Genomic DNA, 24,590 nt, shown 5'->3' with positions numbered 1-24,590 from the left:
ATTCTTTAATAGTTTCACAATACTATAAAAATAGTTCCTCCATTAGCAATATGAAAAATTCCAATTTTGAAATGTGACTCAGGCCTGTAAGAGACTGAAGAGAATTTTGAGTAAGCCTTAGGCCTCAAAATATTTCTATCTCACTGTAAAAGTAATGATTTTACACATTCCAAGAGGATAACTGCCAAATCATACCCACAAATCTAAGCCGAAAGAGATAAAATCAGTGCAAAGCTCTGGTATAGGCAAAGCACATACCAATCCTTCATGAAATTCTTATGGGATAACAGATGAAAAACTCTCTAGATATGAATTATGTGGTATTTCCCCCCCAACAGATTCTATTAAAATAGGATTGCTCTATTTCCTATATCGGTACACTTTACCCAACCACATTATATAAAATATTATCAACATTAAAGAGATGAGGTTAAAAGCTGTAATCAAAAATCTTGACTATGAAACTACATGAGATAAAAAGAGTTACGAAGAAAACCATAAATAAGTTAACTGGTTTTTCGTTTTAGTTTTTTGGACTAAGGTAAAAAAAAATTACTTTAAAAATACATTCCATCCTAAGAATCTATTCAATCCAGTATATTTAGGATTTAAAACAAAGATAGGAAAGCATGTATATTCCACTACGTTTCACTAAGTTTCACGTAACCTGCTTGCCCTCAGGGAGAGATTCTATCCAACAGAAAGCTGGTGTGCCTCAAGCATATGACTCGACTTCTGTTCATTACTTCTCCTTGGTTTAGGGTCTTCATTTTAAAATATAATTTCTATTTTGTGATTCTTTATTCCTTTTTATATTCTGCCATTGATCTATTGCATGCATTCTTATTTCTAATTATCTAAATCCATTATGGAACACAGTGAAGATGAAAGGAATAAATAACTAGATAAATAATTTGATTATCAGGAAATATATTTTCGTGTACATTCCATGCAATAATGACTGATATAATCCCTTTTGGAACTTATATAGAATTCATGGTCTAAATTCCAGATATAACAGCAACTGTTCCTAAAACATGACTTGACAATGGTAGTGCTGTGTTGCAGCAACCTATTAACCAATACTCAGAAAGAAGCCCTTGAAACCACAAGGCTGCAGGTCTAAATGAAGAAAACCTCCAGAGAGACATCATAAAATATATCCACTGAGTACAATAGAAAAAAAGTCATCGTCTATGCCTCTGCAAACTTGAAATCTAATTTAAAAATATATATATATTAAAATAAATAACTGGATAATGGGTAGTATCCTATACTTTAACACAGCATATGATAAACTACCAAGTAATCATTCATTACATGTACTTTTCATATTTTCAGTTCATCTCCAAGGCACTGAGGCTGGTACAGGTGCATTATGCACTCATTAAAACTCATTAATACAGGCACATCTGATGAGTTTCTATTTCTTTCTATTATTATCCCTATTAAATTCGAAATTTTCCCATCTTACGCCACTAGTAAACTTTCCAATTTGACTCCTGTATCCTTCAAATATGACCCTAAAAGTCTTTGAAAGCTTATTTGCCATTTGGCATGACAAGATATACAGGGCTCATCTTGTACACTTCCTACCTAGATCTTGAGTCAGTAATTTCTCCAAGTAGCCTGTTTTTCCTGCAGCAGGAAATAGTATGTGAGGACAATAATCTGTCAATAGGGATGCTCACGGCTACGTGCTGGTCACTGTTTCTAGTTATTTTCACCACACAAAGCTGTATGTATGGTGTATTGGGTGTGTGTATGAAATACTGCAGAAGTTCATACTGATATAAAGTGCAGTGGTGCAATCTTGGCTCACTGCAACCTCCGCCTCCCAGGTTCAAGCGATTCTTGGGCCTCAGCTCCTTGAGGAGCTGGGATTACAGGCATGTGACACCACACCGGGCTAATTTTTGTATCTGTAGTAGAGACAGGGTTTCACCATGTTGGCCAGGCTGGTCTCGAATTCCTGATCTTAAGTGATCTGCCCACCTTGGCCTCCCAAAGTGCTAATATTACAGGTGTGAGCCACCATGCCCAGCCCACAATAATACATTCAATTCAAATTCACAACATTAGTGTTTTTAATGATCTCTTCCATATTACATCAGCATCTCCTTTCTTCTACACCAAGAATTCTGATTCTTAACATAAGGGATAAAATTAGAATACTCCATAATCATTCTGTTTCATTTCATGTTATAAACACAATAATGTCAAAATAACAGTAACTATACTGTCACCACTAATTTGATTACTGAAAACAGTTTGAAAAAAATTTTATATAAATTCTCCCAATTATCACTACCTACTTTTATAGTTGTACTGCATGCTCATGCCATAGCACATAGCCATTAATCCTGTGCTCACTCCTTTTAACTTTTTTCTGCTTTAGTTCTACAACTGACTATTTAATGTGCAATACCAGTCCTTATACTGATATCTCTATAGCCACGTTAGTCATCTGAAGCTCATTTTCTAGTAGATTATACTAGAAAATGTATACTATACTAACTAGTATATATTATTATACTATACTAATTAGATTAGTATCTTCTTCAAGAAGAATTCATGGAAACAACATTCCTAAAATTCTTGTAACTTGATAACATTTGTACATGCCTTTTATACCTGAAAGTCTGTTTTGTTCACATTTTCTTTTCCAGGGTATTGTAAATCTTTATCATAAAGCTTCATCACTGGGAAGTCTAATGATAAACTAGTTTTCTCTCCCCTCTAATCCACTGGCTCTTTATGCCCCCTACTTTTTTTTTTAACTTTAAAGGTAAATAATTATTCTAGAATTTGTTTATGCCCTACCTCTCTCGATTATGTTATAGCTGTCATATACATTATGTATTCATTCAATATTCCACAAAAACAACTTTTACTTTAAAGCCATGTATTTTAAAGATTTAAGAAAAAAATATATATGCAGTATTTCATATACACTGAGATTTTTACTATTTATTATTCTCTTTCTTCTTTCCTAAAAACCCAGGTTGCCTTCTGCTATCATTGCCCTACATTCTGAAGTGCTTTTTTCAGCATTTCTTGTAAGGAAGGCCTGAAGCAATGAATTCTTTTGGGTTACCTTTATCTGAAAATATCTCCCCCCATCCCCACTTCATTACTGAAGAAAATATCCCCAGATACAGAATACTGCATTGATAGTTTTCTTCCTCTCAATACTCTGAAGACGTTAATTACCTTTTAGCCTCCGTGGTCTTGATGAGAAATCTGAGATCATTCCAACTGTTTTTCCCTGTATGTGATATGTTGTTTTCCTCTGGTGCTTTCAAGACTTTTTCTCTATCCATTGTATTCTGTACTTTGATTTTGATGAGCTAGGTGTGGTTTTCCCAGAATTTATGTTGTTTTGGGTTTGCTGCAATTTTCTTCCATGGGGTGGAGGGCAGGGGAGGGTTCTGGTGCAATTCTAAAAGAGCTGTAACACTATGCAATTTTTTTATTCTACAAATTCATGTATTTCTCCAAACATGGGAAGTTTGGAGCCATTATTCTTTTCCGTCCTATTGTCTCTATTCTCTCTACTTGGAACTCCAATTACTTGCATGTTACACCTTTTCATTCCTGAGAATCTGCTCATTTTTTCAATCTTTTTGTCTCTGTATTTCATGGGATAATTTTTATTGATCTATATCCAAATTGAATTTGAATATACTTTATTCCTATGTAATCTCCTTTGTCCTCTCAAAGACATTTAATAAATTTTTTTTTGCAATACTGTATTTTTCTGTCCTAAAATTTCATTTGTTTCTTTTATAGTTTTTATTTTATTGCTGAGATACTTCCATCATGTCATTCACCTGGAAGAAAACAAATGTGTTTTTCTTGACTTCATGGAACATATTTAAACTAAATGCTTTAAAGTCTTTTTCCAATAATTCTCATACCTGGATCATCTTGAGTTGCTGGTTTGGCTCTGTGTCCCCACCAAAATTTCATCTTGACCTGTACTCCCACGATTCCCACATGTTGTGGGAGGGACCCAGTGGGAGATAACTGAATCATGGGGGCAGTTTTCCCCATGCTGTTTTCGTGATAGTGAATACGTCTCATGAGATCTGATGGTTTTATCAGGGGTTTCCACTTTTATCAGGGTTTCTCATTCTCTCTTTGCCTGCTGCCATCCATGTAAGATGGGACTTGCTACTCCTAGACCTCCATCATGATTGTGAGGCTTCTCCAGCCATGTGGAACTGTTAAATCCAATTAAACCTCTTTCTTTTGTAAATTTCCCAGTCTTGGGGTATGTCTTGTCTTTTGTTGTTGTTGTTTTTTGAGATGCAGTTTCACTCTTGTTGCCCAGGCTGGAGTGCAATGGCGTGATCTTGGCTCACCGCAACCTCTGCCTCCCGGGTTCAAGTGATTCTCCTGACTCAGCCTCCTGGGTAGCTGGGATTACAGGCATGCACCACCACGCCCAGCATATTTTGTATTTTTAGTAGAGATGGGGTTTCTCCATGTTGGTCAGGCTGGTCTCGAACTCCCAACCTCAGGTGATCTGCTCACCTTGGCCTCCCAAAATGCTGAGATTACAGACATGAGCCACCACGCCTGGCTGGATATGTCTTTGTCAGCAGCATGCAAATGGATTAAATACAGTTGCCATCAGTTGATTGTTTTTTCTCGAGACTAAATCATAATTTCCTGATAGACTGAGTAATTTTGGACTGTATTGTGTATGCTATGAGCATGTACACTTTTGGTTCTTTCCCAAAACTCTGGAAAATGTTGGCATCTTAGTCTCACCAGGCAGTCTACCTGGTTGAGATCGTATGTCCTGACATATCCGACAACATGATTGAATCTTGAAAACATTATGCTAAGTGAAAAAAGCCACTCAGAAAACCGCGTATTATATGATTTCATTTATAGACAATGTCTGGAATAGGCAAATCTACAGAGATAGAAGGTAGACTAATGGTTGCTTAAGGCTGGGGAAATAGGGAAACATGGTGTAGAGACTTAAGGTATAGAGTAGAGTGTCTTTCTGAAATGATGAAAATATTCTAAAATAGATCATAGTAATGGTTGCAAATATCTGTGAATATACCAAAAAACCACTGTTCACATTAATGAGTGGACGGTATGGTATATGAATTTATCTCAAAAAGCTATTTTAAGGCCGGGCACTGTGGCTCATGCCTGTAATCCCAGCACTTTGGGAGGCCGAGGCAGGCGGATCACAAGGTCTGGAGATTGAGACCATCCTGGCTAACATGGTGAAACTCCGTCTCTACTAAAAATACAAAAAAATTAGCCAGGCGTGGTGGCGGGCACCTGTAGTCCCAGCTACTCAGGAGGCTGAGGCAGGAGAATGGCGTGCACCCGGGAGGTGGAGCTTGCAGTGAGCCGAGATTGCGCCACTACACTCCAGCCTGGGCAACAGAGTGAGACTCCGTCTCAAAAAAAAAAAAAGAAAAGAAAAAAAAAAGAAAAAAAAGCTATTTTAAAAGACTACAATTTAATCTCACAATAATTTTTAATGAGGATCCACTGAATACCACTGGCAAGTTATACAAAAAGGTAGAGATCTTTCCTCCAAAGGGCAAAAAAGTTTGAAAAAAAAAAAGTCTTAAGAAGCAGTAATATATAAATGACTACTATTAATATTAACTATCAAGGATAATATCTAGTGCTATTATGATTAAAGCTAATAAAGAAGAGCTCACCATTTTTAGATCATTTTTTAAAACTGCCTTTGGACAGGATGCGGAGGTTCACGCCTGTAATCCCAGTATTTTGGGAGGCCATGGAGGGCGGATCACTGGGATTAGGAGTTCAAGACCAGCCTGGCCAACATGGTGAAACTCTGTCTCTACTAAAAATACAAAACTTAGCCGGGCATGGTGGCACACACCTGTAATCCAAGCTACTCAGGAGGCTGAGGCACAAGAATCACTTGAACGCAGGAGGCAGATGTTGCAGTGAACCAAGATCATGCCACTGCACTCCAGCCTGGGCGATAGAGTGAGATTCTGTCTCAAATAACTAACTAACTAACTAACTAACTAACTAACTAACTAACTCTGCCTTTCAAGGGTTTAAAATAAAGAAGGAATTCTCAATTTTTTCCAAAAAGCTGTTAAATATTCTACTATTTCCACTAAGAACCTTTTTGCAAAAAAATCAATACAAAATTTCATTTTATGAAATGACAGGTGATCTAAGAAAAGAAACTGTTATCCTCTCTAATCCGCAACCTTAAAGCATTATATATTTCACAACAACAAGATTCTCTTTAACAGACCAATAAGCCAACCAGCAATGACCCTTCTCAATCAAAATGGCTTCTAATAGGGTCCTTCCAGTTTGAAGGCAAAGTGTGCAACACTGTTTAAATGGTGATATTGTAGGAAACTATACCACAAACAGAATCAAGGTAAGATCTAAGTCACTGAAGGACACACAATATCAGTTGGTACCATTTTGGTGCCAGAATCAACATTCTGACTATCTATGTAAATTATCTATGTGGTGCTGAAAAACACCACAAAGTTCCTCATCTTCCCATTTTTGTCATCTAAAACTGAACTGCATGATAATCGAACATAACATTCTAATCAGATGAAACTTAGTTTTTCTTTCTTGTTCTAGTAGGATTCTGTGTCTTAAATCATTAGCATTGTTGAAGTTATAGTTCACAATCTAAACAGCAAGACTAGTGCTGAGTTTAAACATGGTTAGAAATAACTTGGGGCCTTTTTTTTTCAACCTGAAATTAGGCCTTACATTACCACAACCTATTTGGCATAAACTTTAATCAACCTTAATCAGACATACCACATGATGCTGTTAAGTCATTAGAAATAACCTCTACTCCCAAATTTTGTATTTGAGCAAATAAATAATTGAAAAGAAAGGGTACACCCGTAAAGTGCAAACTGCCTATGCAGCAAATCAAAACCAGTAATGCTGGGATTCAAACTTTTAGTTGAAATTAAAGTGTATCTATTCACTTTATAGATGCATAGTGCATAGATGCACAAATCAGAGTTCACAGATAATTGAAAAAAAGATATGACTGCCAAAATAGTATTTCAATTAACAGGGAAAAAACAACCACCATTTTGTTAAAAGCATAAAGATGGACATATTTTCATAATATTAAGATCTTCATATTGCATTTTTCTATGTATTCAAGTGACATCTTTAACATTAAAATAATGATAAAATATTATTTCAGAACCTCAGTGGTCATTTTTTGTACATATTATTTACTTTGGTCCTCCTTCTTTAAGCTATTTCAATTTTTTGAAGTATCTTCTTCCTATGATAAACATGGCTTTTTCCAAGAGATCTTCCTGATTCACTTGTTCATCTACTATTCTTTTATTTTACATGGAGATGTAAAAATAGTTTTTGCAGCTTTTTTTTTTTAAACCTGTTTTGGTTGTCGCTTACTCTCTATAATAACAGTTAATCTTCAAGTAGCTCCTCTAAAGAGTATTTCCTCCAGTTCTATGGTACCTCTTACCCAAGAAAATAGAATCCCAGGAAAAACTGTACAGCCTAATACCTTCATGATAAATGAATGAATTTACGAAATTAAAATTGAGATGAACATCTGTCCAACTTGGGCACAACTATATAGCAGAAGTATTTTCTTAAGCTTTTATCATTTCCCCAAAGACAGTAAATTGAAGGTAAAAAGTATATTACTTACATAAAAGCAGGCAATACCCTACAGCCTTCCCTACTTCAACCTCCAACACCCAGGACACTAGCATCCACGGGAAAAACATAATAAATGTTTGCCTGAAATGCATCAGTTAAGACATTAATGTAACTAAATATAAGGGGAAAATGATTACTTTTATTTTCCATAAAACATTGTAGGTATGCTCTCAGCTATGATTTTCCTCCTAACCTCTGACTGCTCCTTCTTAGTTTTCTTTATTAGCTACTCCTAATCTATCCAGTCTCTAAAACCTGGAGTCCTCATGGCTCATCAGTCCTGCACTCTCTTCATTACCCACTCTGTTTCGCGAAGTGAATTCATTTTATCCCATGATTTGCATAGCATCTACATGTTAACAACACCCAAAAGTTTGAATTACAGATCCCAGCCTTACAGCTGGTAAGAAAAATCACTTCCTGGTAAGCCAAAGAGCCTAAGCAAATTTGGCAATCTTGAGGAACTCATCAAATTTATATGCACTGCAGTGAAAAATAAGGTACAGAATTTCTTGGACTTGGTTTCCAGTCTTTAGAAAAGCAAGTTATAGAGGCCCTTCTTTTTCCTAAAAATCTTTATTTTGAAATAATAGGCTCACAGGAAATTGAAAAATAGTTCAACGAATCCCTTGTACTCTTCCTCCAGCTTCCCCCAATGGTAACATATGATAACTATAGCACAATATCAAACAAAAAAATTGACAATGGTGCATTACTGTTAGACTAGACCTTATTCAGTTTTCACCCTGTGATCATTAATATCAGGTGTCAATGTGACTGGATTGAAGGATGCCTAATTGGCTGGTAAAGTATTGTTTCTGGGTGTGTTTGTGACAGTGTTACCAGAGGAAACTGACATTTGAGTCAATGGACTCAAAGAGGAAGGAAGACCCACCCTCAATGTGGGCAAGCAGGTGTTAGAAGGTGGGATAATTCTGCTTGCTGAGTCTTCTGGCTCTTCTTCCAGTGCACAAAGCTTGCTTCCACCTTCCCTGCCCTGGGACATCAGACTTCAGGTTCACCAGCCTTTGGACTTGCACCAGCAGCTTCCCGAGGACTCTCAGGACTTTGGCCACAGACTGAAGGCGGCAGTGTTGGCTTCCCTGGTTTTCCAGCTTTCAGACTTTGACTGAGCCATTACTAGCTTCTCTCTTTCCCCAGCTTGCAGATATCCTATCATAGGACTTCACCTTGTAATCGTGTGAGTTAATTCTCCCTAACTGACTCCCTTTTACATATACATATATCCTACTGGTTCTGTCTCTCTGGAGAAGCCTAATACATGCCATTTTAAAAATGTACGTGTGTGTATGTATAGTTCTGTGCAATTTTATATTGTGTATAGATTCGTGTAACTATCACCACAATCACAATATATAACTGTTCCATTATCACAAAAGAACTCCCTCACACTGACTGCCTCTTTGTATTTCTACTCACTCCCCCATTCATTTTCCCCAGGCCCTGTCCCCTGGAAATTATTCATTTGTTCTCTATCTCTGTAATTTTGTCATTCAAGAATGTTATATAAATGGAAACATACAGTATGTAACATTTTGAGATTTAATTCTTCTCACAAAGCATAACACCCTTGAGGCTCCTCCAGCTTATTGTATATATCAGAAGTTCATTCCTTTTTATTGTTCAGTAGTACTCCACTGCATGGATATACCAGTTTTGTTGAACTATTCACCCACTGAAGGATACCTGGGTTGTTTCCAGTATTTTGCTATTACAAATAAAGCTGCTATGAACACGCAGGTACAGATATTTCTGTGAATATAAATCTTGACTTGTCTGGGATAAATGCTCAAGAATGTAACTGACAGGTCAGATCATGTTACATGCTTAACTTTTTTTTAAAAAATGTCCAACTGTCTTCCAAAGTAGCTGTGCCATTTTCTATTTCTACCAGCAACATGTAAGAGATCCACTTTCTCCATATTCTTGCCAGCATTTAGTATTACCTACTTTTTATTTTAACTGTTCAAATAGGTGGGTAATAATATCTCATCATGGTTTTAACTGGCATTTTTGTAATATTCAGTATCAGTATACTGAACATCTTTTCATGTGCTTACTTGCCATCTCTATCTCCTCTTGGGTGAAATGTCTATTGTCTTTCCCCTATTTTGTAGTTACATTGCTTGGGCTTTTTAATTGTATTTTGAGAGTTCTTTATATGGTCTAGATATAAAACCTTTGTAAGATATGCTGACAACTATTTTCTCCCATTTTGTAGCTTGTCTTTTTATAGTCTTACTAGGGTCTTTCATTGAGCACATAACTTTAATTTTAATGAAGTCCCATTTATTCATTTTTATTGATTTTTTTGTCATATCTAAAAACTCCTTACCAAGCCCTAGATCCAGAAAATGTTCTCCAATATTTTCTTCCAACAGTTTTATAGTTTTATGTTGTACACTTAAATCCATGACCCATTTTGAATTAATTTTTGTATTTATGAGAGCTTTGGGGAAGTTATTTGGTTTTTTTTTTTTTTTTTTTTGGTCTTTTATTTGAGCACCATTTGTTGAAGATTATTTTTGCTTCTGCACCTTTCTCAAAATCAGTTGGAAATACCTCTGTTAGCCTACACCTGGGCTCGCTAATGTCTTCCACTGATCTGTATGTTTATTACATCGCAACTATCTCATGGTCTTGCTTAAGGTGGCAATATAGCCTGGCTTAATATCTGGTAGAGTGATTCTTCCCACTTTATTCTCCTTTTTCAAAACCCGTTTAACTACTCCAGTTCTATTGCCTTTCCATATAAAATTTAAAATAAGCTTGTCTCTATCTAAAGAAATCTTGCTAGGATTTTGAGAGAATGCATTAAACCTATAGATTTGCCACCTCATGAAAGAACATGAAAAAAATAATAAAGAATAGACTAAGTCTGTAGATCAATTTGGGAAGAACTGACATCTTTAATGTTTAAAGCATTTCAAATCTACTAGCCACTCATTATTTCTACCTCCTCCAAACAATATTCACCAGTATTATTAGCTGCTCTATTAATATCATTTTTCTTCACTCCTCAATAGCACTGCATCATTTCCCTGCCTCCTTTAAAAGGGAGAAGGCTACTGGGGTAATTCTCAGTAGAAAATAATAGTAATAGCCCCTTTGAGTGTTTATCTTTATAACATCATACAGTTCTTAGGTTTCTCAATAAAACAACAAGCTGTTATTTTTCCAGCTAGTCATTTAACACTTTAATTAGCATCTTTGGAAATCTTTTCATCTTTACAGGAGAACTTTTTTTTTTTTTAAACAAAAAGTTCTTAGTTGCTGTACCCTCAACTGAGGTAGGAGTTATTAAGAAATTATTTTAGGCAGATAGGAAAAAAAGGGATCCTTGGAAGATTTTTCGCAGCTCTTGTCTAGAATGAAAGCCTTAGGTCTTAGACCCGGGCTGGCAACCTTTGATATGCAAATGTTGGCCATTAGAAACTGGGTCCCCCTAACATGGCCAATCCCACCATCGTCCTCTTGCCCTTGCCCCCACATGTGCCTAGCAGTATGGCTGTCCCTACGTACCCCCATGTGTGTGGAACATCATGGCGCCCTGTATTTGCATATTAAAAAGAGAGGGTGGGAGGGCCAGTTTTTTCATGGGCTATGTGAATGACATGCCTGGTCAAACCAATGCCCTGAGCTCTATGCAAATGAGACACCGCTTCCTCCAGCCTTCCAATATGGCTGGCTGATACTACCTGAAAGCAGGGTTCTGTCTCTTGGCTTTGGAGCCCCCCTCCCTCTGTCTCTGTAGAGGGGTGCTTTTTCTTTCTTTCCTCCCCCTTCTCTCTTGCCTATTAAACTCCCTGCTCCTTAAAACCACTCCACATGTGTCTGTGTCTTTTTTTCTAATTCAACTCGAGAGGAAGAATCTGGTGTTCCTCCACTCATCAGAGCCGTATCACAATGATAAAACATGTTGTTTTGAAATCTAAGTTTTAAAAGATTATGGGGAGACTTCCATTTCCAGTATATAAGGAGTGCAGAAGTCACCACAGCATCCTAACAAAAAGTAAAAACCTGAACAAATTGAAAAATCAACAACTCTTCTTAGACATGTAAGAGAAGTAAGGTCACAGGGCAAACTGTTGTCCCCAAATTGGACAGACAGGTGGCTATGGAGAATCACAACTTGGCCATTTAAAAACCCATAGCAGAAACCTTGCAGAGAACCAGCACCTGGTTAGGAAAACCTAAACTGTGATTGAAGAATTGCTGGAGGTTCAGTGTGGACAAGCCTGAAAGATTAAAAACTCCAAAGGCGGCCCAGTCACAGGGAGGCCCCACATTTATTTTTGAGTTTTACCACTAAGAGCTCAACCAGGTCCTCATAGTGAATACCAGAGAAACATACCCTCATGCTTCCAACAGAGGGAGGAGAAAAGAGAATCTCTGCTGCATTCTGAAATATGCCAGAGTATTCTCTTCTTAAGAAGGCCTGCCCTCAGGAGAAACTATTTTACCAGAGCCTAATCTGTTTGGAATTTTTCAGAGCCTAACCTGCTGGGGTATTATCAGAGACTAACCTACCAGAAGGAGGGGCAATACCCAAGTCTGGCACCTTCTAGCCATCCTGTCCCAACTAGGCAGGAAGGGAGGTACAGAGGTGGCAGGGGTACTGAGAAGCTGAGAAGCCCTGGTGTTCACTGTGCAGTCTCACAGCCTCACTAAAGATTGGGACCTAATCCTAGGACCACAGAATGGCCCCTTACCAACACATACATGCACACACACGCCCCTTGCCACTACATCACTCAAGGCCCACTTACTGCAATTCCTTTTGCCCAATACATTGAGAAAAGAAAAAGAGCTCAAAGCAGTCTGAGCTATGTGAGGCATGCAAAATTTAGTAGGCCCAGAGAGACATGAATATGGGACTTCAGTCACTCGCCCCTCAAACCCAGGGGCAATTGTTTGAAGGCATTTTGTTACTGGCTACCTGTCTCACCCATTGTCTTCTTGTTCCTGGAGTTTGTGATACAAAGAACAATGTAGAGCTAACCAAGAGCTTCTGATATTTTAATGTAAATTCTTGGTAACAACTTAGGAACTTCCCCTTCTTTTTTCCTTAAAAACCCACTTGTAACACTGCTAATCATAATGTATACTCAAGGCAAATAGAATCTATGCTCTGTAGTGGCCATCCTCAAGCTTTGGGCTCAAAGTCTATACTTATTTTCTAATCTTGTTATTTAAGGTTAACAACATCATGTCTGCCTTTCAACAAAAAATTACAAGGCATACTAAAAATGGGACAAAGAGACTGGACAGACATCAGAATGAGAGTCAGATACGGCAACAATGTTGCAATTATCAGATCAGGAATTTTAAAAACTATTATTAATATGTTAAAGACTTTATGGTTAAAGTAGGCAACACGCAAGAACAGATAAATAAGATGGAAAGTCTAAGAAAGAATCAGAAATGCTAGAGATCAAAAACACTAAGAGAAATAAATAATATTTTTGATGAGCTCATTAGTAGACTAGACACCACTTAGAAAAGAATCTCTGAGCTTGAGAATATAATAGAAACTTCAAAACGAAAAAAGCAAAGAGAAGACTGGAAAAAAAAACCAGAACAGAATATCCAAGAACTGTGGGATTACTACAAAAGGTATAAGTTACATGTAATGGGAATACTAGAAGGAAATGGAATGAAGCAACAATGTCTGAGAATTTCCTAAAATTTTCCTACATCAAACTACAGAGCCAGGAAATTCAAAAAATATCAAGCAGGATAAATGGCACCCCCCACCCCCCCGCCAAAAAAAAAAAAAAAAAAAACTATACCTAGGCACACCATTTTCAAACTACAGAATATGAAAAAATAAAGAAAAATATCCTGAAAGAAGCCAGAGGGAAAAAACACCTTATGTATAGAGGAACAAAGATAAGAATTATATCTGATTCCTTAAAAACCATGCAAGTAAGAGAGTGAAGCGAAATATTTAAAAGAAAAAAAAAGCCTCACCAACCTATGATTCCGTATGCTGCAAAATTATCCTTCAAAAGTGAAAGAGAAATACTTTCTCAGACAAACAAAAATTGAGGGAATTTGTTGCCAGGAAAACTATATTTCAGGAAAAATCGAAAAGTTCTTCAAAAAGAAGAAAAATGATACAAATCAGAAACAGAACTATGTAAAGAGAGGAACAGCATCAGAGAATGAATAAGTGAAGGTAAAATAAAAACTTTTACCTTTTATTTTTAATTAATCTAAAAGACAACAGTTTGTTCAAAAGAATGGCAACAATGTACTCAAACATGAATTATTACTTATGCATGAAATAAATGACAGCAATGATATAAGGGACAAGAACAAGGAATTAGAATTACTCTGTTATTACAAGGTACTTCACTACCTATGAAGCAGTACCATGTTATTTCAAAGTGGGCTGAGATTAGTTGTAAATTTATATTGCAAACTCTAGGGTAACCATTAAGAAAAGTTAAAAAATAGAAGTATAATTGAAATGCTAAAAAGAGAGAGGGGGAAAAAAAAAAGTAATCATATAAAATGCAACTTCATTCACAATGGCCAAAACTTAGAAGCAACCAAAATGTCCTTAAGTAGGTAAATGGACAAATAAACTGTGGTACATGCAGACAATAGAATGTTACTCACTAAGAAGAAATGAGCTATCAAACCTTAAATATTGCTAAGTGAGAGAAGCCAATCTGAAAAGGCTATAAACTGTATGATTCCAACTATATGATATTCTGGAAAAGGCAAACCTATGAGACAGTAAAAAGATCAGTCATGTCCAGGGGTTGGCGAGAAGGGAGGAATAAAGAGGTGGAACACAGAGCATTTTTGGGGCAGTGAAATTATTCCGCATAATACTATTTTGGTGGATACACGTTGTTCTGCATTTGTCAAAGCCCATAGAATGTACAACACCAACAGAGAACACGAATGTAAACATGTAAACTATGGGCTTAGGTGATAAGGAAGGGTCATCGATGTTAACAAATGTGCCACACTCTGGTAAGGCATGTTGATAGTGGGGGAGACTGTGCATGTTGTGCGCGTGGTAGGCGGGAGTAGATATAACGGGAACTCTATACTTTCCACGCAATTTTTCTATGATCCTAAAACGGCTCTAAATAAGAAAGTTTATTAATTTAAAAAGTATATATGAAAGGGTATTCACTTAGAAATTGAGCTCTCATTCCTATCCCTGTCCATCCCATTTTCTCTCCACCCTAGTTTCTTTAAGCAACCATTTTTACAACTGCCAGTGTATCCCAGCAGTTGTAAAACTTTCCTTAGGAAATGCAAGCAAATTTAGAAATATATGCTTATATCCCTGCATTTCTTAAATAAAATTTAGCACACACAAAAGCTTATGAAAAATGCTGCCCAAAGAAAGGAAGGGAAAATCAGAAATGAAAACTAAGGAAGAGTAAGAAATATTCTCAATGGACCTAGACAGAAAAATGTATTTAGAATTATAGAACCAAAGGATGAAACTATCTTATTTATAACAATTTTAATGCCTCAAATTTAAAATGCAAAAAGATGTTTCCCTAATTGCAATGGCATATTTTCTATACTGTCAAAACACTTTCATATACACATTTCATCTCACCTTCCCAATAGCCTGGCAAAACATGCAGAGTAAATGTTATTTATTATCCTCCTTTAACAGATGGGGAATCTGATAGGTGATGGAATTAAATCTTCTGATTCCTAGTCCAGTGCTTTTTGACTGCTCAGTGTTATTAGAAAATATTTTACTTTAATTATTCCTACCATTTGCTATTTTCCATTGCTCTTGTTAAACCTTTGTGCAAATTTTTTCATATGTGAGTTTTTGTGCTGATAGAAGACAAACAACATACTTTTACAAGTCTATAAATATATTTCCTTAAAAAGAACACAAGAAAAAGGAGAGTATTTCCTTCCTTAAACACAACAGTCTCACTAGTCCCTTCTTGTATTCTCCACATCCCTATATTTTAAGTTCATGAATTATAAAACATTTGGAAATTTGATTTCATAAAACTCTAAGACATGAAGTTTACCACAAAATAACTTCACATTTCGTTGCCTAAAATTCATTGTAGTTTATTAGCTACCAAGATACAAAGTCTATAACATTCAAGAGTTCCATGATGAGAACCAAAATCTCTTTACAAATTAATCTCCTACTAAACTCAACATAAACTCTTTTCTCTAGCCAAACTAGTCTATTAAGTATTTTCCAAAACTACCATTTGCCTGCTTATGTGCTTTTCTCCTACCATTCACCTATCTTGAACGCCTTCCTACCTGCCTACATAGAGTCTTCTCATTCTTCAAAGCCCGGCCATTAAAGTCTTCTATGAAAAACATGATGTTGTGCAAAGAACATAAATCTGGAGACAAGCCTGACTTAGCTTTTAATCTAGGCTATGCTGCTTACTAACTTATGTCTCTGAAGCTGGGTTTCCTCATCTATAAAATGGGACAACATCAATTTTAGATGACATCTAAATCACAGAATTTGTGTTAGAATACAGTGAATAGCACAAAGAGTTAAATAAGGATTAGAACTGATCATCAGAAATAAACTTATTACTCACTTCTTGAGCTCACTGTAATTTGCTTGTATAACTCATTTAGCAATCCACAGTCTGGACTCACTCCATCATCTCTTATACTTTGGCCTTAAATGATTATTTAACTTGTGGTATTTTATTTCTCTTAGGTTTTGTGTCTCCAAACAACTGAAACCTTTTCAAAAGCCACGACTATATGCTATACCTACTTACTTACAATTCCACATAGTTTAGCACAATGTTACTTATAAAAGAGGACTCAAAAAATATTTCCTCAGTAAAGCATTTGCTGAAAATAGTCTATCCAGAAAATAAGAATAACATTTTAAGAAGCGTATTAACACAATGGAGCATCCATGGAAAGGTAAAAGTAGAGAAAAGGAGGGAGGGAGAAGAGGTGTGGGAACGAGCAGAGTATGTGGTGGGGGGTTAAGACAAGGAATATAGGAGGTGTATACAAATTGTTATAACAGAGAAACTAGAGATGTTTAGATGTTTAACCTAAAGAAGACTTCAGAAAGCATGATAACTGGAAGAGAAATAAATTATATGTGACTCTAAAAGCAAAACTAGAACCAATGACTAAAATAAAAAGAAATTCAAGGCCGGGCGCATGGCTCATGCCTGTAATCCCAGCACTTTCAGAGGCTGAGGCGGAAAGATCACCTGAGGTGGGGAGTTTGAGACCAACCTGACCAACATGGAGAAAACCCATCTCTACTAAAAGTACGAAAAATTAGCCAGGCTTCATGGCACATGACTGTAATCCCAGCTACTCGGGAGGCTGAGGCAGGAGAATCGCTTGAACCCAGGAGGCAGAGGTTGCGGTGAGCCAAGATTGCACCAGGGCACTCCAGCTTGGGCAACAAGAGCGAAACTCTGTCTCAAAAAAATAAAAAGAAAAGAAAAGAGAAGAAATTCAGCTTAATATAAAATAAAATTTTATATTAGAGCTGCCCAACAATGGAATAAACATGATTCATTTAAAAGTACCTTGTAAAATTAGATGTACTTAAGAGCAGAGCTCAAGGTTGAAATGGTTTTCAGTCCATATAACAGTATCTCTAACAAGCCTGGCGGAATGAAAGATACAAGTACCTCATATTTACTTTCACCAATCTAAGCATATAATTTTCAGAAGTAGTTATTCCTTGTCAAGAATTACATATAAACTGGGTAAAGTCTCTCAATTCCACAAGCCTAAGACTCTATGTTTAGTAACATTCTTCAAATATTCAACGAAATAGTATTTTCTGTAAGTATTTTTAAATGATAGTCCTTAGCTAGGATTAAGGATTACTGTTTAAGTCACAAAATAGCACTTTCGTTTCTCATTCTATAACTGACTCTTGAGACCACAATACTATCTTTAAAGCTGCACTGTGGCCAGGAGTGGTAGCTATGCCTGTAATCCCAACACTTTGGGAGGCTGAGATGGCAGGATCACTCGAGTCCAGGAGTTCAAGACCAGCCTGAACAACACAGTGAGACCCCCATCTCTACAAAAATTTAAATTAAAAAAAAAACAACTGCATTGTACTTTACAATTTTCAAAGCATTTCCATATCTTTATTTTCAATAAAAACTGTGACAATCAGATACCCACAGAGAAAAGCACATGAATAGGCAAGAGCCAGAGATCTGATAAAATACAAATTGTTTAATTAAAGTAGTCTTCCTTTAATAATGCCTTAGAACTTCAATACTAATTAAATAAGACAGCAATTAAGACACCCACATCTTAAAAAGCAAACACTGAAACAGAAACATTCTATTCCTGCCACATTCATGTTCTTCTCAGAGATCACTCTCACCACCCAAAACTTAAAAGAAACAGTCACTGCTGTCTTAGAGCATAGTTCTCACACTGTGGTCACTACACCAGCAGCAGCATCACCACCTGGCAACTTGTTAGAGATGGCAATTCCCCAGCCCCACCCAACCCACTGAATCAGCACTTCTGCAGCTGACTCAACAATCGGGGTTTCAACCAGCCTTCCTCCATAGGATTCAGATGCATGCCAAAGTTTGAAAATCACTCTTAGAAAATGGTTTAGTTTATTTCTAACTTGGCAGTATCCCTTTACCTACTTCTCCTCAGCATCTTTCTCTTTCTCACATTTTGCACCATCCAAAGATACTCTCATTTGAATGATTAATTCACCAACAACGTTCTGCTGTTTCCTACTTTCCTCTTAAAATGTGAGGATGTGAGGGTACCTTTTTTTTTTTTTTTGGAGATGGAGTCTCGCTCTGTCACCCAGGCTGGAGTGCAGTGGCGCGATCTCGGCTCACTGCAAGCTCTGCCTCCTGGGTTCACACCATTCTCCTGCCTCAGCCTCTCCAAGTAGCTAGGACTACAGGTGCCCGCCACCACGCCTGGCCAATTTTTTGTATTTTTAGTAGAGACAGGGTTTCACCGTGGTCTTGATCTCCTGACCTCGTGATCCGCCCGCCTCAGCCTCCCAAAGTGCTGGGATTACAAGCGTGAGCCACCGTGCCCGGCCGAGGGTACCTTTTAAATCATCCAATATATCCTTAATTTATTTCTTATTTTTTGTGTGTCCTTCCAAATTCATGTTGGTATTTTTAAATTTTTTAAAATATAAAGTATTAATAGTTTATAATTACTCCATGAACAGCAAAATTATCACTTTCATACAAAAAAAATCTCTTTTGACACATACAGTCCTTGAAAGTATTTTCTTGAGAAACATAAAATATATAATACAGGACTTATTTAGCAAATGAAACTATGACTTATGGTCTAGAATTCCAGCTAATTTAAATATATAAGACTCAACTATAAGGAAACTGACCAGTGCATACTCCTTTTGAGATGGAATTCATATGTACATTTAAACAAGAGTGGTTTTTTAACAAGTGATTTCTAGAAATGCTGACTGGAAGTGAGAACTTTTTTTTAAAAATAGATTTAGGGGGTACAAGTGCAGCTTTGCTACATGTACATGTAGTGTGGTTGTGAGGTATGCAATATAGAGTACCCATCACTTGAATAGTGTACCCTGTACCCATAGGTAATTTCTCATCCCTCACCTTCTCCCACCTTTCCTAGTCTCCAATGTCTATTATTCTAGGAGTGAGAACTTTTAGATATTATACATGTACATGTATGTATAAGCAGGCACATCGGTTCTGTAATGCTGACAAATAATAATAACAACAAAGCGAAACAATCAAAATCATCTCAAAATAAATTTTTTTAGTTGACGATAAATGTATCCAAGACCATAATTAATAAATCTGGCAAGAAATAGACCTCTGTTGCTAGATATTACATGGTAACTCACAGCCAGGTACAATGAAGAACTGTTTTACCTGTGTACATAATGTAGCTGATGAACTGAGTCAATCGCTATCACCATCTCAGCCAAGTAAAATCGAGCCATATCTTCAGGCAATCTATCTTCAAATTTGCTGAGAAGAGTAAGCAAATCACCACCAACATAATAATCCATAACCAGGTACTGTGAATGAAAAAAATAAAATGTACTCAGTAAACTAATAAGGGTGAAAAATTAATATACTGTATCCCAAGGTCAAACAGGACTGGGTCAAATATTTATGCAGTTAATTACATATGCAGCTAATTAACAAGAAATTGTGTAAGATGATGATCAGCAGTCATTATAAAACTTCTAAATTTCATACAGCAGTAAAACAAAATTTTTAAAGACTGGGGCAGAGAACAACACAGGGTTACCATTCTTGTTGTATTTTGCAAAGAGATAATATCATCATTATCATCATCTTCACCCACAACAATGGAACACAGCTTTCCAAGATTTTAGAAGAACGAACATTTGAATCCACCCCGCCCTCCAAAAAAAAAAAAAATGAAAGAAAAAATTCAGAATACAGGATAGTCCCTACATTGAAAGAAATTAATATTCATCATCATTATGTTTTCCTTATTTCACCTTGGATCAGTAAGAACTTATTAGAACCAGCATCAGCCTATAGACCAGCATTTAGAAACCACTACTATGTAGAATATAGTAATTCTCACCATATGTTTCTCTTCCCATTTCTAATACTGTAAAAATATCAGAATGGGCTTTTCTCAGGTGTACACAATAAACAGAAGCCAACTAATTTTAGATATGGATCCTGATGGGTATGTATGTAGGTGTGCCAAAAAAGAAACGATGAGGAGAGTACATCAAACTGTTCACTGGGATTCTGTAGGTTGTTAGATTACAGCTGATGTTATAACTTTATGTTCTACATTGCTTTATAAACATATATTACATATACATGTGTATATTATATATTATTTTTAAGTGAGGGAGAAAACTAGACATAGTGGAAAAATGGTTTGTGTAGTCAGAGAAACCTGTATTCAAATACTGACTCCATGTCGTAAGTGGAAGTTGAAACATTAATCTGTGACATTTCATTTTCTCATCTACCTAACTCCAATAATGATAATGCAGCACTTAGCATGAAGGCTAGTGAGTACAAGACACATGAATGTCAATAATAATGCCTTGAAATTAAGGTTTTATTACAGAATGAAGATATTGTTTCAGGGATATTACTGAGTTGACATTAAGATTTAAAGAGTCTTGAAAAAATTCAAATTCCTTTTATTACTATGTTAAAATTATAAACATAGGAAACGTGTGTTTAACCAAAGAAACTAATTTTGCATATTTAAAGCCTTGAAAATTAGGGAAGCAGAATATATTTAAAATCCTGTGTCTTTGGCCTACTTGCTGTATTTACTAGGCCCGACGTGTTTGTTTGTTTGGAGACGGAGTCTTGCTCTGTCGTCAGGCTGGAGTGCAGTGGCACGATCTTGGTTCACTGCAACCCCTGCCTCCTGGGTTCAAGCAATTCTCATGCCTCAGCCTCCCAAGTAGCTGGGATTACAGGCACACGCCACCACACCCAGCTAATTTTTGTATTTTTAGTAGAGACGGGGTTTCAGCCTGTTGGCCAGGATGGTCTTGATCTCCTGACCTCGTGATCTGCCTGCCTTGGCGTCCCAAAGTGCTGAGATTACAGGCGTGAGCCACTACATTGGGCTGGCCTAACGCTGAACTGACACTATCCTGACAATTTACTTTTGATTAAAGTGTGAAGACTATTTTCTTATAGACAGAGTCTATAAAAGTCTAAAATAACTACTTAAATAATCCATTCTTTCTCCTCAATTCAAATGAAATGTCCCTTTGTCATATTTTAAGATCCCAAATATACTCATATCTGTTCTTCATCTATTCTGCTATGGTTACCTGTTCCTATATTATTATAATATCATATTGTTCTGATTGGTTAACTTTATAGTAAAATTGAATATTTGGTACTCCTAATCACAACCAACTTTTAAAATATTACCCAATATAGCTAAGGTATATTTATACAAGTTTTTAAAAAACATAGACTGAGAGGTAATATTCATAATAGGTCAAGGATATAATCCTAAAATAAAGAGCCCCTTCCAATTGTTGAGAGGGACAAACAATCCAACAAAACTCGGCTAAGAATATTAACAGATAATTCACATAAGAGGGAACACAATCAGCCAATTAATACATGCTTAACTTCAATAGTCATTAGGGAAATGAAAGCCAAGGCAACAATCATTGATTCTAGGAATCACTGGTCAGATTACTAAAAAGACCATGGCAGCTTTGGGGATTTTTTTTTAAAGAGCTCCAGTCCAAGTAAACAATGCTAAAACATCTGAAAACATGCAATAATGAGTTATGTGTCCCAAAATGAGCATTTCAAGGAACAGATACAATCCTAGAAGTCTTCGTAGGAATATCAGGAAACTCTTAATTCTCACGCTGCCATAACAAAGAGATTAACAGTCAATCTTTAGAGCCTCACCTTATAGTTATTCCTCCTTGCTTTCTTTTTGTTTACTATTAAATAATTTTTTTTTTTTTTTTTTTTTGAGACAGTCTCGCTCTGTTGCCCAGGCTGGAGTGCAGTGGCGCGATCTCGGCTCACTGCAAGCTCCACCGCCCGGGTTCAGGCCATTCTCTTGCCTCAGCCTCTCCCCAGTAGCTGGGACTATATGCGCCCGCCACCAAGCCTGGCTAATTTTTTGTATTTTTAGTAGAGACGGGGTTTCGCTGTGTTAGCCAGGATGGTCTCGATCTCCTGACCTCGTGGTCCGCCCGCTTCGGCCTCCCAAAGTGCTGGGATTACAGGCATGAACCACTGTGCCCAGCCCTAAACAATACTTTTCTAAAAAAAGATACTTTTCTAATAATTTCTGTCTTCACAAATTGGATTCCTATGAAAAATTTAGAGTTCATATGAGTTACTACAATTAATTTAAAATTCAAATATCTTTCACCTTTTAAACAAGTTACATATGTCAATTCAAGATATTTTCCTTTTTTTCCTCAACCATAAAATAACTAATCAGGAAACAATTAATAAGAAAGTACAGAATGAACAAATTTCACTGGTTCATTATATTCTAGTGTTATGTAAGTGATAAAAATTTTATGTGTCAATGTTGATATAACTAAGCAGCTTTGTATTTAATGAGCTTTTCTTAAAGAAAAAATGATCTAATCACATAATAATATCTACCATTCATTAAATTATGTGCCTTTTTCTGAAACACACAAAAGGTCTACTTGCTATAACTGCAAATTTTTTCATAAACTATAGTAGTAAGTAGGTTAGAAATGAAAGTTATTTGCCACAGCCTTCTCAAACTGTATAGCATTATAAATTATGTTCTTTACTTGGCAACTTAAAAGCTATCAGGGTTAAAAGTTACTTTGAAAAATAATTATATATTTCCTTTTTTGGTATCTAAAATTAGCTTTGTCAACTTTTTTTTTAATGATTTTACTTTCTAATATTGTATAAATGTTCAAAAGGAAATCTTTGATGATAACCAAGACCTCTGACTCTTTAGATGAATATATGATGAAGGCTCCCCTAAACTAAAGAAACACTAGCAAGTTATAGGAGATTTGACTACTAGAGTGTTTCATTCCTCCTCCAATTACGTCTTTAATTCTATTTTAGTAATTATTGAGGGGTATATACAGACCATTTTTCCCTGAGAAATGTCTTTGAAAAAGAAATGTTAATCCTAATGTCAAATACAAAGAATGCAAATAAAACTAAACAAGAGGAGAGAGATAAATCACAGTTCAGGCTTTTTTTGCTATATAAAATTTGGTATTTGGGTACTTTATTTCTATTATCTACAAAATTATATAATTATTTCTATATTTATACCAAATTGTAGATTTTTGAGCAATGCACAAATCTGCAGTGTTAAATTTATCTATTACAGAATACACTGTCATAGTAGATTTTATTCATTATTTGAAAACATTTTGAAAATTATCATGATACATTGCTGTCATTTTTCTAGGCAAAGATGTGGGATGTGTTTTAATTTGCTCTTACAAATGTTGTTAACAAACCCATGCAGATTATATTTGCATGATACATTCATCCCTAAAATTTTGTATATTAAGTATAATAAATCCAGTTATAACATCATTCTATTCAATTTAACAACTATGTATCTAGCACATACAAAACTCTATGCTATGGTTTTTACACAATTCTCACTATGTCCCACAATAATATATATGGCTTATATGATAATTCAGTATATTATAAAAGAAATGTGTCATGAGACCATATTCACTCTTAACTGCTTGTCATGAACTCTGTCATTTTCTATTCTATTTAATCTTTAAAAATGTTGCTTATGGCTGGGCATGGTGGCTCATGCCTGTAATCCACACACCTTAAGAGGTCAAGCTGAGAGGATCACTTGAAGCCAAGAGTTCAAGACCAGCCTGAGCAACAAACTGAGACCCCATCTTAACAACAACAACAAAATTAAGTTAGTGGGGCACAGTGGCACACACCTGTAGTCCCAGTTACTCAAGAGGCTGAGGTGGGAGGGCTGCTTGAGCCCAGGAGTCAGAGACAGCAGTTAGCTCTAATTGGGCAACAGAGCAAGATCCAGCAAATAAAAAACAAAAAACAAAAAACGCTGCTTGTAACTAACTTAATTGATTTTATTACCCACTAATGAGTCACAATCTGTAGTTTAAAAAAACATTATTATACTCTAAAAACATGTAAGGGATATAAAAGACGAGTAATGACATTGTTTGAACACCTAGATCTGGCCTGAAATCAGATAAACCCCATGAGCATTATAGAGTTGCATAAACCTTTATGTTTTTTCCTTGTTTCCAGTGGGGTTGGAAAAACCTTTAATTTTATTTTAGCTAAAGATGGTACAGTCCATGTAACGTATTTAAATGTTTTTTTGTTGTTGTTGTTTTT

At 36.1% G+C, this 24,590-nt stretch overlaps 1 protein-coding gene across 19 annotated transcripts in view; it reads right to left on the bottom strand.

The window, feature by feature from the left end:
* Positions 1–24,590, bottom strand: part of CDC42BPA (CDC42 binding protein kinase alpha) — a 314,383-nt gene that overhangs the window by 183,566 nt on the left and 106,227 nt on the right. For all 19 annotated transcript variants that reach the window (XR_004030077.1, XM_030812764.1, XM_030812771.1 and 16 more), the window contains exon 5: positions 19,614–19,762. Coding sequence is in view for 18 of the 19 variants with exons in the window: in XM_030812764.1 (XP_030668624.1) it covers positions 19,614–19,762 (149 nt within the window). In the remaining variant the exon portion in view is untranslated. The remainder of the gene's footprint in view (positions 1–19,613; positions 19,763–24,590) is intronic.

Source organism: Nomascus leucogenys, chromosome 5 (assembly GCF_006542625.1).
Source record: "Nomascus leucogenys isolate Asia chromosome 5, Asia_NLE_v1, whole genome shotgun sequence".
NCBI classification, from domain to species: domain Eukaryota; kingdom Metazoa; phylum Chordata; class Mammalia; order Primates; family Hylobatidae; genus Nomascus; species Nomascus leucogenys.
Note: the sequence above shows the minus strand (reverse complement) of the source record. Positions and strands in the feature narration are given on the sequence as shown.